General features: G+C 35.6%; 2 protein-coding genes across 6 annotated transcripts; both read left to right on the forward strand.

Annotated features, from left to right (window-relative positions):
• Positions 1-4,335: 4,335 nt before the first annotated feature.
• LOC137745916 (uncharacterized) lies at positions 4,336-8,845 on the forward strand. Its single transcript, XM_068485948.1, has 6 exons — positions 4,336-4,607; positions 6,340-6,432; positions 7,251-7,377; positions 7,725-8,004; positions 8,112-8,166; positions 8,556-8,845. The coding sequence occupies exons 1-6, from the start codon at positions 4,485-4,487 to the stop codon at positions 8,631-8,633; spliced, it is 756 nt and encodes a 251-aa protein (XP_068342049.1). The 5' UTR covers positions 4,336-4,484; the 3' UTR covers positions 8,634-8,845.
• Positions 8,846-10,373: 1,528 nt separating this feature from the next.
• LOC137745690 (nudix hydrolase 23, chloroplastic-like) lies at positions 10,374-14,482 on the forward strand. Of its 5 annotated transcripts, none has more exons than XR_011069712.1 (8): positions 10,374-10,686; positions 11,362-11,493; positions 12,843-12,919; positions 13,069-13,204; positions 13,356-13,447; positions 13,536-13,594; positions 13,811-13,878; positions 14,103-14,482. XR_011069712.1 is itself a non-coding variant. In XM_068485690.1 (8 exons), the coding sequence occupies exons 1-7, from the start codon at positions 10,378-10,380 to the stop codon at positions 13,869-13,871; spliced, it is 915 nt and encodes a 304-aa protein (XP_068341791.1). In that variant the 5' UTR covers positions 10,374-10,377; the 3' UTR covers positions 13,872-13,878; positions 14,103-14,477. The 5 variants fall into 5 exon arrangements, 2 of the variants coding, with proteins under 2 accessions (XP_068341791.1, XP_068341790.1); XR_011069711.1 differs by having other exon boundaries at positions 14,097-14,481; XR_011069710.1 differs by having other exon boundaries at positions 13,307-13,447; positions 13,811-13,964; positions 14,103-14,479.
• The last annotated feature ends 175 nt before the right edge of the window (positions 14,483-14,657 follow it).

Raw genomic sequence — 14,657 nt, forward strand, 5'->3', positions numbered from 1 at the left:
TGTCGATGTGGGTTAAACTATTGTAGGAGCTTCATTAGTAAATATTTGTTTTGAGGTGTGACACCTAAGTGGCGAGCACTTCCTTCAATTGCAACATAGATTGAAGAGGATTTATGTTTAATATCATACTTTTTTTTTTCTGTTCATAGAAAAATCACATCTGCTCTAGTCTATTAGGTTATGCCACTATGCCCAAGGCAATAAAACATCTGCAATATTTTAATAAAGTAAATAAGTACACTTACAACAAGATCAAACTATACATCATTAGTTTTGTTGCTAATTATCTCAATATGAACAACTATTGGTTAGGTATAGTAACAATTTGTAGAGTGCAAGTATGGCATAAGTTAGTTGATCATACAAAAAAGGAAAATGTTATTGGCACTCAAAAAATCTCATTCTACACTCCAAACTTTATATATTTGGAAAAAAAATACACTTGTGAGGAGTGTAGAATGAAATTTTTGGAGTACCAATAACACTTCCCTACAAAAAAATATGTTATCAGTGATTGGAGACGAATTTCAGGCTCGTATTCCACATGACATATTTTGAGTTCAATTTCTGGGAATTGGGTGAATCACACGATAATGTTAAAGAAGATTAAAATGCCTATGTTAGTCTTTTTGGACTCCCAAAAGATTGAACTGCCTGATCTGATTTTTTTTAGAGAAAAAAGAAATAAAAAGACGGCAAATAGGTACTACCAAACTTAGTTTCCAGGAATACCCTTGTACTTGTATGGTTGTCAAATTATAAAGGAGAGGAGGGCAAATTGGTCATGCAAAAGAGAACTTTTTATTCAGCCAAATAGGATGCCCCTTGAATCGCTTTATCCAAGTGGGTGGGAGGTATGTGGGGTTGGGGTGGCAGTAATCATACGGGGACGGTGTGTTTTTGCGAAAACAGCAAATTGCCAACTCAGCAATTCAGTTTCCAACTGATGGGAGATCATGTCGGCGTGGTGTGTTCCCGTGCGGCCGCTTCCACGGACGCTCGCTCGTTTCGCCTATCTTATCGCTCCTCCTCGCTTAACGGAAACGTGGAGTTCGTCAACGGCTAAACTAACGGCGGATCAAACACATGTAATAAGACTCTCTCTTAACGGAAACGTGAAACGCGTAACTACCGGCGAAGCGCACAACGTGGTGACACATCTTTGAGCCAGGCTTCTACAAAGGAAGAGGATCTTTTCTGGATTCATTTTGTGAGGATTCATGTTCATCATACATCGTGTAATCAGTTTTTATCAGGTACTATTTATATTTAATTTTAAATATAAAAAATGATTTCTGACCGTACGATACATAATAAATGGTTAAGATGTGATAATCCTTAAGATCTCATAATTTGAATCCAGATGGGTTCCAAATCATTCTACAAAAGTTTTTTTTTTCTTTTAAAATTTCCTAAACATTCTTTAGTTTTCTTTTTAAATTTTATAATCCAATTAATCCTTTTAATAATTTATGAGTAATCCAATGAATTGCGAAGGGTGTCAGCACAATGGATGTTAGAGAATTAATTTTATATACAACACAAAGTTATCATCATAATAATTGATTACTTGACCATCATGTAAATAGTTAATTGTAGCTGTAATGTTACAACGAATAACAATTGGTTACTAAATTTTATTGTCAAATGAATAACGGTGGAGTAATCAAAGAGCAAGAAATGACTAATATTGCCTCATTTAGTTATTGACTATGTTTGCTTAAGAAATGGGGAGGAAACAACGCATTTGACGAAGTGGTTGAGTGACAATAAGTTCGTAACAAAATAAAAAGCAATGTAATGATATGGAATTCAAATTTATTTGAGAATGATTATTTATCTCGTCTTTGTGAAATAAATTTACAATCTAACAGTCGAAAAAATAGCATCATTAATTGGTAATTAACACCAGAGCTGAGAATTACCCCATTGTCAGTTAAGAGGTATACTTTTTGGTATAGTGATGTATGATAAAGGCATTGTTTAGTTGGAAATGGGATCTAATTGCACATCTTTATCCATGTGAAGAACATCTTTTGGAGCTGGCTATCATGGCTGCTTTGGTCCCGCATGTACGCTAGAGAAACTATTTTCTTTTTAACAGTCTTCTTTTGGGCACGGCCACCTAGACACCTACTCATCAAACTATGTAATGCACCAATGCATTTCATGGGTCAAGTTCATTAAGAGGAGGTATGCTTTCTTTATTTAGAAAATTTTCTTTTCATACATTCCCTACTTATTTTGTTTCGTTATTTTTTTATTGAGGATCCTCTTTGGGTTCTCTTTGTGAGGATCTTGAGAATCCTCTAATTACATTCATTCATTATATATTGTGTGATCAGAAATCATTGTAAATCTTTTTATTTAAAATAAATATAAATAGTATTTGACGAAAACTGATTGCATGATGTACGATGAACATATGTAATTAGAGAATCTCCAGGATCCTCACAAAGACGATCTGAAAAGGATCCTCATTCTTATTTTTCTTCTTGTTTTTGAAAATTCATGGGTCCACATATTAGATAAATTAAAATATCCAACTTCCCCTTAAACTTCAATCCAAATGTCTAAGTGAACATTAGGATAGTGACGTGTTGGCTGACATTTGGAAAGTGAAGAAGCCATTTCATAAATGATGATATAATAACACAAAAATTAAGGACAATTCTCTCAATAATTCGATAAAAACTCTCTGATTTATAGGGTAGTTACTCTTATTCACACGTAAAAACAATACAATTTCGTTCATGATCCTGAAAAAGACACACCTAATAGGTCTCTAACCCTCATGAATTCAAGTTCAGAGCGTCATCATACCTCCTCTTATATTTCTCAATTTGGTATAATTTAAGTTTGGATAATTTTGATATTTTACGTATTAGATTTTTTTTATTATTTTATGTTTGTTTAGAGTTTTTTTTTTTAGTACATCGATAATTTTACACTAGGGGGAGGGGGAGTTCGGCTAAGCCACACAATGAGCAACTTAATTTGATATCGAATTTGCCATTCACGAGATTCAAACTTAAAACCTTTTACTTCAAAGTGAAGAGAAATATCACTAGACAGTAAGTCTTGACAAGTTTAGTCCTTCCGTTAAGTAACAATCTCGGCAATTTATAGCTTTAAGATCTTTATGCATACACCTTATCTTTGTAAACTAATTAAGAATCACAGTTTGCAATAAGTTTTCCTTCTTTTTACATCCTTAATTGGTAACATGACATCATAGCGGATTCGATCACTCGTTGTGCATTCAGTTCGTCTCTTGTTTGGTTTGTGTATCACTTCTTTTAATCTCCTTCATTTCTCCTTTGGTTTGGTTTCTCTAGTTATGATATATGGAAAGTTGTCAATTTTATTTATTTGTTTTCGTCTTGATTTGGCATCCGCTTCTATTTGTCTTCCTTTTTTTTTTTGGTCAATCTGTTTGTGTTAAGTTTATTTAAGAAGTTTATTTGTAGTTTGTTCTTTATCATGTGGCAAGTTTTATGCGGCTAATAGTGTCACTCAACATGATCCCTAACAAGTTAGGCCTTACCCAAAGTGTTCTTCAAAGAGGCAGCAGCGTTAAGCGCATGCAAGTAGTTCAGAGGGACCCAATTTTTATCCTTCTATATATTTCAAACGCACATGTTGAATTTCCTAACAACAAATTAATAAAAAAAAAAATAGTTTAGATATCACAATGCATTTAAAAAGGGTAATTAGAGCCTACAATTATTATATTAACATATCATTGTTTCCTAACAATAACAAATTAAATTGTATATTACCTTTTCCCCACAAACCCAAGCGGATTCTCTTATCTCTTTAGCAATCATGCACCTTTTTTTTTTCACGAATGAACCTTAAACCATAACTTCATGGCAGATGAAGCAACAAATTATTTAGTAAGATTATTGATTAGTTGAAGTGAGATGTTGACGTTGATTAAGTGGGGATTTTATTTGTGAAAATTTGACATGGTTACGTTGTCCAAAAAAAATTTATTGGAAGGCTAGGAGGCCCCTTTATATCATTCCCACATTGCCCTAAATTGTCAAAGACGACACTTGTTGTATTTTGGAAAAATTAACAATTTGGTGTATTTTAAATATATTTTTGGTATTTTATATATCAAGGTTTGCAATTGTAACTTATTAAAAGGTTATATCTTTACAAGATGTACTTCTTTCGTTTGGTAACGGTCTTGGCAACTGTAGAAGCCTAATGGGTTTAGGTCCGGTGGGCCTAGAAACGCCCCGAAGAAAAATCGGATGGAGGAGGGGCAGCCCCTCTCCGCCCCGCCCCGTTGCCAACCCAATAAGATCGGTAGACATTGAAATGCCGACCCATAATCCTACCGAATAACGTTTGCGAACAATAATTATATCGGCTTAGCGTAAGCGTAGGTTCAGGGCCGTGGGCTTCACCTCTGCTTCTTCCTTTTTGATGAGCTGCCTCTGCCTTTCTGCGACAATCATATTTCAAGCAAAATGAACACCGCCATGAAAGCGGCTCTCACAATCTCCAATCCCAACTGCTGCATTTATGTGAGGGCCGCCCTCTTTCATTCCACCCCTGTCTTGGATCGTAAGCGACGATCCTACTCAGAACCTGTAATTCTCTCTCTCTCTCTCTCTCTATATATATATATATATGTATGTATATATTCATCAGCTATGTGTATATGTTTCTGGGTCAATGTCCATTTTGTTTAATTTTGATAATTTCTGCTAAAGTTTGAAACTTTTGGTGATTTGGGTTATTGGGGATGCCCACTTTGTGTTGATATAAGATAATTAAGAATCCAAAAAAATTGGTAATTTTGGTTTTTTTTTTTCTTTGTTACGCTTAATGTTTGCCTTTTGCTTCTGTGCTTGGTTTGGCTGTGAAAACTTAGTGGAAGTGAGAAATCGATGGAATTTTGTGGGTTATGTTTCATTTTGTTCTGGGGATTTGATAAAAGAAAGAATTTTGTTATCGTTATCTGAAAAAAATGCGTAGTTGGGACTTCTGAGCTGAAGTTGATGGATTGAAATTTGAGTTTCCTCACCAATTAGGCAGTGCATTGCAGTAAAAATTCAAGCTTTCGAACGATAAACTAGGGCACAACTGTCGCTTATTGCATCCTGCAGGGTACTCACTTTTAATTGTTTGGAAATTATGAGAATTTTAACCCTGAATGCAAAAGGACCTTTGAAATGCTGTTCAGAATTTAGTAAGGTTCAACGAGATGCTATTCATCACTTGAAGGGCTGTAGAAACGCATAAGAACTCATGTATGGAAATTGAAATGAGATGTCATATATTTTCTCCGGAACTGATAGGAACGTTGGTTCAAGGAGTTGACCCTTATCATCTCGACATATGTGTGTGTTGCATTTCTACCTTTTCTTGAAAAGTCAATGGCAATTCAAATTGTTATGTTCTATCGTCATCCATCTTCTCTACTCATATTCAGTCCATATTTTGGGAATATTCCTTGCATAGTATTCTTTTATGAGTATCTAAACCATACCAATTATGTGCTGTATTTTCATCCCTGATTCTGGTTTTTGCCACTAAATATATATCTCCAAACTTGTTTGCAAATTATTGAATTTGGAAATGAGTCCATAGACATTAGCTTTTAACAAATGATTGGAAAATGTTACAGATTGAAAGCTGTCCTTATATCTTTGCTGCAATATAAAGAGAGAACATACAGATGGATAGTGTTAACAGCACACTGTAACACTCCCCCCTTTCTAGCCTACATAGCAGCCCAGGCTGAGCATACTCATGCCTCAATCCTCTGCCCAGTCAGTAAATTCGCATAATAGGTTTTAAAATTACTTCCGTGTCCCGTACTCTTCTCAATTATGTGGAAAAAACAGGTACTTTTGGAACCAAACGTATTACATAGGTATGTGTTATACCATTAGAGTATTTTAGGAGCCATACTCGTCTGAAAAATAAATAAATAGGCGTCTTTGCCATAATGCTTAGCCTGCACAGGGTTGGGTCAAAGTGTTAAAACAATTTCAAGCATATGTTTTCTTTTCTCGTTGTCTAGTAAGTGGCCAGTTTGTGGCATGAAGAAGGACCATGTAATCGTCCTTAGGTTGTAGCTTTGTTAATTTTGTCTATTTTTCTGCATTTCAATTTTTATTTTATGTTAACCAAATGAATTTATTCAAAGTTCTGTTTCCATCTAATGTGATGCTGTACATTTCTTTTAGGACGTGTCAAATTTTTTTGTTCATTTGCATTCTTTGTTTCCTTATCCCCATTCTTTCTCCTTTTGAGTCATAAGACCTTATATTCTATTTCTTAATTCTGACAGTGAATGCATCTTTTTATTTGCAGAGATTTAACAACTATGGAAAAAGGCCCAGAAGGTTCCATGGAAAGCAAACTTTAACGCGCAATGTCAATGCTTATGCAGACTTCTTATTTCAGGTTCTCCATTCTTGTTGTAACTTGTTTCATATTATATTATGAAATTGGTGCTTGTCATCACATTTAACTTTCACCTGTTAATAATCTTCTGCCGGAAATTTCCAAATGCTATGTTTAGATGAGGGACCTTAAACTTGAAGTACCAAGGAACTTTATACCAATTGTTGTTATAAATGCACTACAAGAACACTACCAATGAATTACTCAAGCACTACAAAGCTACTACTAAAACACTACTGATTACAACAAAGACACTAAATAAATGACTTTCAAATGTATTGCATCTAGTCATTTTCCAGTCCTCCTATCAAATTTCGGTAAAAAAAAAAAAAATGTCCCTCGATATCAAATTTTTATTTTGCATTCCTAACATATTTTACCTATATTCCATGGGACGTTAAAGTCCGTTGTGTGGATGATTCTTAAAGTTTCAGGAAAGAGCACTGTCTTTTTTAACCTTTTTCGCCTTTTTCCTTTGTAAAATACTTGTACAGAAATGAATTTCACTGATATAGAACACCTTCTCTTGGTTTCCCACTTTTGATGATTATGATTTCCAGCAACAGCCTGTTTTTTTTAGCGGTGTCTTCTTGTATTGTCCAATGACTTTCTTTTTTATCCTAATAATGGTTTGATATATTTCTCTTTCTCATGGATTCCTCATCTTTGTACTTTTGTTGGCACTTTTAATTTATGCATGGGTGAACTTTTGAACTTTTTATCGTCATTCTATTTTGTTCTGTTTCAAAATTTTTAATTACCTTGGAATTATATATCTTTTTTTTTAATTGCAATTGTATATCTTTTGAATGTTGCAGAGTTGGCAGAATGAGTATGATGATGAGGAGCCATCTTCAAGCAGAGGCACCTCATGGTTTAAAAAGCAATATTCCGCCAAGGGGTCCAAGAAGGCAGGCAATCAAGGAGCCTGGAAATACGGAAGAAGTAAGAAAGTAGTTATGCAGAAAAGGACATGTAGTAGATCTTGTTGAATTAGATATATGACCGGTGCATCTGTTAACCTGGGTCAGGGTGGGCATGTATTTTAGTTGCTTCATTCAGGAAATACTCTGCCTGTATTCTTGGTAGAATTTTCATTGGAGCCTTTCTTGAGGGCTCAAGTGTTCCCTTTGTTCAACAGAGATCATTGGGTGTAAGTCTGCGGTATATAGTTTTACCTTTTGAGCATAAATTGTGCATCAGGGCACCTTACATATTCCTTGCATGATTGATGTTATGTCCTGATTTTTTTTAGTTCATTTTCATACGATCTCAGTCCATTGCCATTTCAGATGATTTCCGGTTTTGTGAAGAAGATGAAGACGTGGAGACCATTTTCCGATCCATGTTTGGTGGAAACAAATTTTATTATTGGTCATTCATTAATGAAGAGAATTCACAGTGGAGGAGCTCTAGTAATTACTCTAACCATGGGAGGTCTTGGAATTGGAGACATAACAATAAGGAAGAGTATCAATATGAATCTGAGCCTGAGAATATGGAGTCAGATGAAAGGTTGGCCCTCGGGTTGCATGCTTCGGGTCCTCTAACACTTGATGATGTCAAGAATGCGTGAGTTCTTTTAGCTGGGTTGCATTTTTACTTCTCAATCACTCTTGTCCACTCATATATTAATATTCTTTATCATCTCACCCAAATCCTACGCTTAACAATTTCAGGTATCGAATCTGTGCGCTGAAATGGCATCCAGATCGTCACCAGGGTTCTTCCAAGGTAATATGATCTAACCGATCTTTGACACAGAATGCCATGAGTAGTAAAGTAAGAGTAATTTCGCTTATCATATTTAGAACGAGAAAATCATAGTATTTTTACCAGACTGTTAAGTGGTAAATCATTCACGGGCACTATACTACTATTTACCTAATATTTCCTAGCTAAGCTACACGTTGACGAAGCAATTGTAAGTATTTACCGTATTCCGAGTCCTGGGTTATTTACTATAAGTGGAATTGAATATCCGTTGCAAGTGGTTAAGATGATCCAACGCCTGGAAATAAATTGAGCACCAGTCGCTCAGGCGGCCTATTTTGCAATTTTAGCAGACTCGTATACACAAATCTAGTTGTACAGAGACTGATGATTAGGTTACATTGATGCAGGCAGCTGCAGAGGAAAAGTTCAAGCTTTGCAGTGCAGCATATCAATCATTATACTGTAAACTGGCTGCGGAGGGATGATGCTTCAAGCCTGCTAATTTAGTGTAACCAGAGGTAGCTAGAAGATGTAACATTTCATCACATTTTTATTAAAGTTTGTAGTTTTAAGCCGATTACTAGTCAAGTCAAGTTAGTAGTTTTTTAGCCGGTTTACGTTGTACCGCAAGTACAGAACGAAATTTACAACAAATATTTTATTTTCGACTTGATATCAGAGAATAATTTGTTCTTGATTGAACTATGTTGTGAGCGCTTCCCACGCACACGCCATGAACCAGGGTTCTTGGGTAAGCAAAGATAAAGTTTGCTTATTAGACTGCCAAAACACGAGGCAACCACCACAACACAACATTGGAAGCTAAGCCTCAGCCTCAGGCAATGGTGGTGGGAGAAGAGCAGCAAGCCATGCTTGGATTCCAACTTGCTAGAGCATGAATACAAGCTACGTGCAAGTATTTTGGATTTAAAACTTAACGGTAATAAAATCAAATGTTAAATTATTGACTTCGAAAAGTTAATACAACAAATCGCTTAAAATTTTAGTTTACATGACAAATTGAATTTTTTTTTATAATTTCATGACATTTCAAAAATTTCAAGAGAGAATTTAAGGTTGACTTGCCAATCGTAGTTTTTTGAGCAAAAGAGAATTTATGGGAGTGGGCTAAAGGCTAAGACTCACAATGAGTTAATAGTAATGTAGTTTAAATTCATATTTGAAGAGAATCAAATTTAAGACTTATTGACAAAAGAGTAAGAACACTATACCGTAGTACTAAGTGAACTTGTCAATTGTAATTAGTTCACAAAACAAATAGCATTTTAAAAGAAAAAAAATAGCCTGATGTTAATTAAAGTTGACTTCCCAACCGTAAGATCATCTCCAACCGAAGGGTCTAGAGGGTCAAAAATAGCTCAAAAACCATTTCCAACTGAAGGCTAGGCCAAATGGCTTGTGGGCCCCACTGGACAAAAAAGGGCCAAAGGGCCAACCGGCTAGCCCAACTCAGCTAGCCAGCTTGGGGCTGGCTAGAATTTTCATTATTTCTGTCGGTTATATCCAACAACATTGTACTTATTCCTATCGGTTATAGCCGACATGAATGGTAGGCCTTTTTCTTTTCTTTACAAAATTTTTAATTTTTTTTTTATATTCTATTTCTTTCCTATAAATTCCTAAGCCATTATACAACATTAAATTAAATTAAGTAACATGAAACAACATTAAATTTAACTAATAAATTATGTTTGGCCCTATGACCAGTTGGCTCTCGGTTGGAGACGGTTTTTTGTGATAGGGCTAAAATGAGCCCTATGGTCCTTTGACTCTCGGTTGGAGATGGAGGCAAATATGATCCTATACTGTTCATTAAAATATTAATATCTTGGAGGATCAGATGGCTACGGTTGGAGACGGTTTTTTATGATAGAGCTAAAACGAGCCCTATGGCCCTTTGACCATCGGTTGGAGATGAGAGCAAATATGATTCTGTATTGTTCATTAAAATATTAATATCTTGAAAGATTAGTGCTACGGTTGGAGATGGCCTAAATAGTCCATAAAACAAAAAAGCCTGATATAAGAAAAAAATGAAAAATAAAAATGATATTGATACTGTTGTTGTAACTCTGGTTTCTAAAACCAGCGTCTGTATAATTTTTTTGGGGTTGATTGAGTCTATCGGGTTTTGATAATCTTCTGGGTCAAAAAATTCAGGAGAAACATATATATGTGTGTGGTTCTTCAAAAAAAAAAAACATATATATGTGTGTGTGTGTATATATAATGCTAAAGAACAGACAGATCTTGGGTTGTTCATCAGGCTTCGTTTCTCATCGCTGGAAGCCATATTCTGCTACAGGTGGTAGCCTCTCCTTCCTTTCTATCTCCACCTGCTCCAACCCATCATTATCTTATTCCTTTTCTTCTTCGTCATCAACGTTATTGTCCACAACTACCACCACTTGGTCCTCTTCCACTCGCCGCCCTCGTTTTGGAGCTTTCAGCATGTCCTCAGCTCCTTCTGGGTCCAACCCAGATGGCCCTTCGTCTTCAGTTACGGTTCAGTCTGCTGTAAGCCTCTGTTTTCTTTTTCTTTTTTTTTTCCCTTTTTGTAATGATGGGTTTGATATGGATTTTTGGGAATTGGATGTTTAATTTATTTGGTGGGTTCTGGAGAAATTTGGTTGCTTTTGATGCTGGCGTTGTGGTTTTTTTTTTTTGTTAAATATTGAAAATTTGAAGTTAAAGCACTTGTTTGTATCTAGTTTATAATTGAGGACAGATTTGGTTGACCTCTTAATTTGAGTATATTTAGTAATTAGAAGTTTCTTTTGGCATCCCTTTATCATTTGTTGTATTTGCAAGAAAAATTGGTTGACATAGGCATAGCTTGAACTCAAAAGGACAACGTATTGTACCAAGTAAATAAGTCATGGAATCAAAGTGGGGTGTGTAGTGCATTTCAGATTGATTAAAGATTGCAGCTTTTTCATTTGCCTGCTTGCATATCTTTAACAAGTCATCATCTATGTTTTCTACGATAAGTAATCGATGTTATACATTACAGATTACCACCCATATTGAGGCTTTCGTGTGGTGATCATCTATGTTTTCTACGATAAGTAGACGATGTTATACATTACAGATTATAACCCATACTGAGGGTTTTGTGTTTACTTGTCTACATTTTCTTTTCATTGGTTATTTCATATTTTCTTTACAAATTTAGTTTCTATTACTGTGAAGGGCAATGCTCGTAAGATTAATTTCTGCCAGTCATGTGGTGGTCCAACAAAGTATGAGATACCCGATGGTGAGGAGAAGATAAGAGCTATATGCACAGTTTGTGAGAGGATTGCCTATGAGAACCCAAAAATGGTATGCTATTCAAGTTAGAGTTTGTTTTCCAGTTCAAATTATTGATTTGTGCTGTGCATGTGCCAATCCATGAAAAAATGATTCAAAGTCTTTCAATATAATGTAGGTTATAACAATGAGTTTGAAACTTTGAGTATTAGTCGAAATATACTGAATTCTTTCCTTTAGTTGTTAATACATCATCAGTCTGTTTATTAAGATTTACATTGGGTAAGTACATAGCAATTTAGCAATCTCATACATAATATCTTGTAGATTATTGTCTTTCCTTTGTATGACAATATGAAGTTTTCATGGTTAGTCTAAAATTTATGATATCCATAGATGTAGTATTTATGACAAATGGGCAACTTTGATATTTGTCCCAATTCCAGCCAGGTGTTCCTCTCACTTACGCTTAAAATCTAGATCACATGATGCTTCCAAACTGGCATTAGTTGTATATTCTTTTTTCCTTTTGTAACTCTGCAACGTTTGGGATAATTTTTCACGTTACTGTAGGAGTTTTTGTTGATTCCAAATTCTGATTTTGATGGTAATGAAAAATAAGTTTAACTATGTTATTTCTTCACCTGTTGTTTTAGACTCAAACCAGATTGGATACTTGAAAGGCTACCCTGGTTCTTTTCTTCACAATAGTGCTGTCTAGTAGATTTTCTATGCATGTGTGCCTTCGCATACTGACGCACCTGTTCACTCTGACAAACATTTATTTATTTGTAAGAGTAAATTGGAGGTTGGTCCAACCCCCATTTCGCAGCCTCACCCAATCCTAAACCCGAACCCCCACCTTGAGCCTCGTCCCGCAGCCCCATTGGCCAGACTCTGAAAGCCAACTTGGCTTCGCTCCATGAAATCATATTGTTGACCAGTTGATATATTTTGGTCAAAACGGTGTTAAAAGTGATATCTGCAACTTGCCTCCTCCCAATGTGAGAGTTGAGGACCAATGCTCCACGGTTATTTAAATTCAGATACCAAATCTTATGGATTTTAAATTCAGATACAATTTGTTCGAGAACCAGTTCTCCAATTTCCTATAATTGTAACTCTGCTTCTACTATTCAGTATTCACCAGTTTGTCCTGCTCACCTTTTTCCTCTTTTCATCAACTGGAGTCAGTTTCTATAACTGTAAATCTGGAATAAATGCTATGGTCGAATTTGGAAAGGAGGAAGCATTCCAAATATTATGTGCTCAGGATTTGATTTTGAAGTTCCAGAGCCTATAGACACAGGATTTTGTTTGTCTACGTTTGGTCCTCCTTATGATATGTACCATGCATATTAGGAGTAATTGTTTTATGTCAAATGTGATTAATTTACGTGTTGTTCAACTGGTGCTTACAGGTTGTAGGTTGTCTGATTGAGCATGATAACAAGGTCCTACTTTGCAAAAGGAAGATTCAACCATCATATGGCCTTTGGTATGTTTGTTAATGGATAAAGTTTGTACTTGGGAAGGGTCACCTGACTAGTCGTAATGTCTCAGCAACTGGGGTAGTAGATTTCATCGTGTTGAATGTACTATCTTGTATCTTTGATGTATATTTAATTGTTTGGTGTTGTCATCTAGGACTCTTCCCGCAGGTTACATGGAAATTGGGGAATCAGCTGCAGAAGGAGCCATCAGGGAAACTTGGGAAGAAGCATGTGCAGAAGTGGAAGTGGTGTCTCCTTTTTCTCAATTGGACATCCCACTAATTGGCCAGGTAAGTGAGAAATCTTGAGTTTACCTTTTTTCTTCGAGATAAACAAATTCATGTACAGTTGATAAATATGTATTTGTGCTTGCGTTGTGTTTTTCGGAGCAGACTTATGTAATTTTCTTAGCAAGGCTCAAGACACCCCACTTTTCACCAGGTCCAGAATCATCAGAATGCCAGCTTTTTGCACTTGATGAGATACCTTTTGATTCTCTGTCATTTTCGTCAATGGTTGTTACCTTAAAATTGGTATGGACGTCTTTCAGATGCTAACATCTATTCAATTTCTTGTAGAAATTTATCTTACTTCACAGTTTCGTATCTCTTTTGGCTGCAGTATATTGAAGACGTAAAGGCCGGAAAGCTCAATTTCCACTATGGTACCATTAATAAAAGGTAGGTTCAGTTTATATGATCTTCCAATTACAAAAGAATAGTTGAACTCCCATACTGGAATGAGTGCAATTTCTGCTGTTTTAATGATCAAAATAATTCAACCACTTCTAGATTTGAATTATTCCGTTGTCAAGTTCTTCAAATTTAATTTCTGTTGAATGTTTCCAGTATCGAATATATTCTAAATGATACTACACGCTTGGTGTTTGTTTTCAGGCCCGGCACAAGTCCTTCGGACATTCACGCGTATACTTTAGATTATCATCTACAGTCATGACAAGATGGTGAGTGTCATAATATCTTTATCGTTTGGCATTTCCTTCCCCACCTACAAGTGTGATGTTTGTGCCACCAATTCATGGAGTAACGGGTCAGTCCGTTCGATTTATACATAAATTATAGATCCGAGCCATGTATTAAAATTTTCCAGCATCTACAATGCCCTTAAGTCTTAATCTATATGTTTGTTTAAGCTTTGTTATCTAATCTTGTTGCTTGCCAGTTGCAGAACCCTGTTGGTGTCTGAAAATTGGAGTTGAAACTTTTAAGCGCATCGGTGACGCAGGGAGTGTATCTTCGTAGAAAAATGGAGCCGGTATATCTTCTCCAACCTCAGAACCCGCTGTACCGATCGAAATTTGATGTTGGCTCTACTACTTGGCACTCTGCATAATGTCAAATTATTCAGCCGTACAGTCAGTAGATGTGCATATTTCTGGAGCTGTCTCAAAATGCCCACTTCTCCTGTAGAGAACCAGACTGTGTAAAGCTTGAACAGAGATTCAAAAACTAATGAATTTTTTTTTCTCTCCATCTGATGTTTATGTTGGAACAAAGATTTCTTTATTTTCCGGTGATAATCAATATTCCTCTTTGAAGAATTTTTGGGTACTTACGCTATCTCCAACTGAAAGGGCTTAGCAAAGCCCCGTTCAGAATTATAGCCCTACAACAAATTATTTTGTTAATGAACAATGTCAGGTTATACTCAGGTACTATCTCTAACTGAAGGGGTTAAATATATTCCCTCTTAATAATTTATTAGTTTTAATTTATACTTTAA

This window comes from Pyrus communis, chromosome 9 (assembly GCF_963583255.1).
Source record: "Pyrus communis chromosome 9, drPyrComm1.1, whole genome shotgun sequence".
NCBI classification, from domain to species: Eukaryota; Viridiplantae; Streptophyta; class Magnoliopsida; order Rosales; family Rosaceae; genus Pyrus; species Pyrus communis.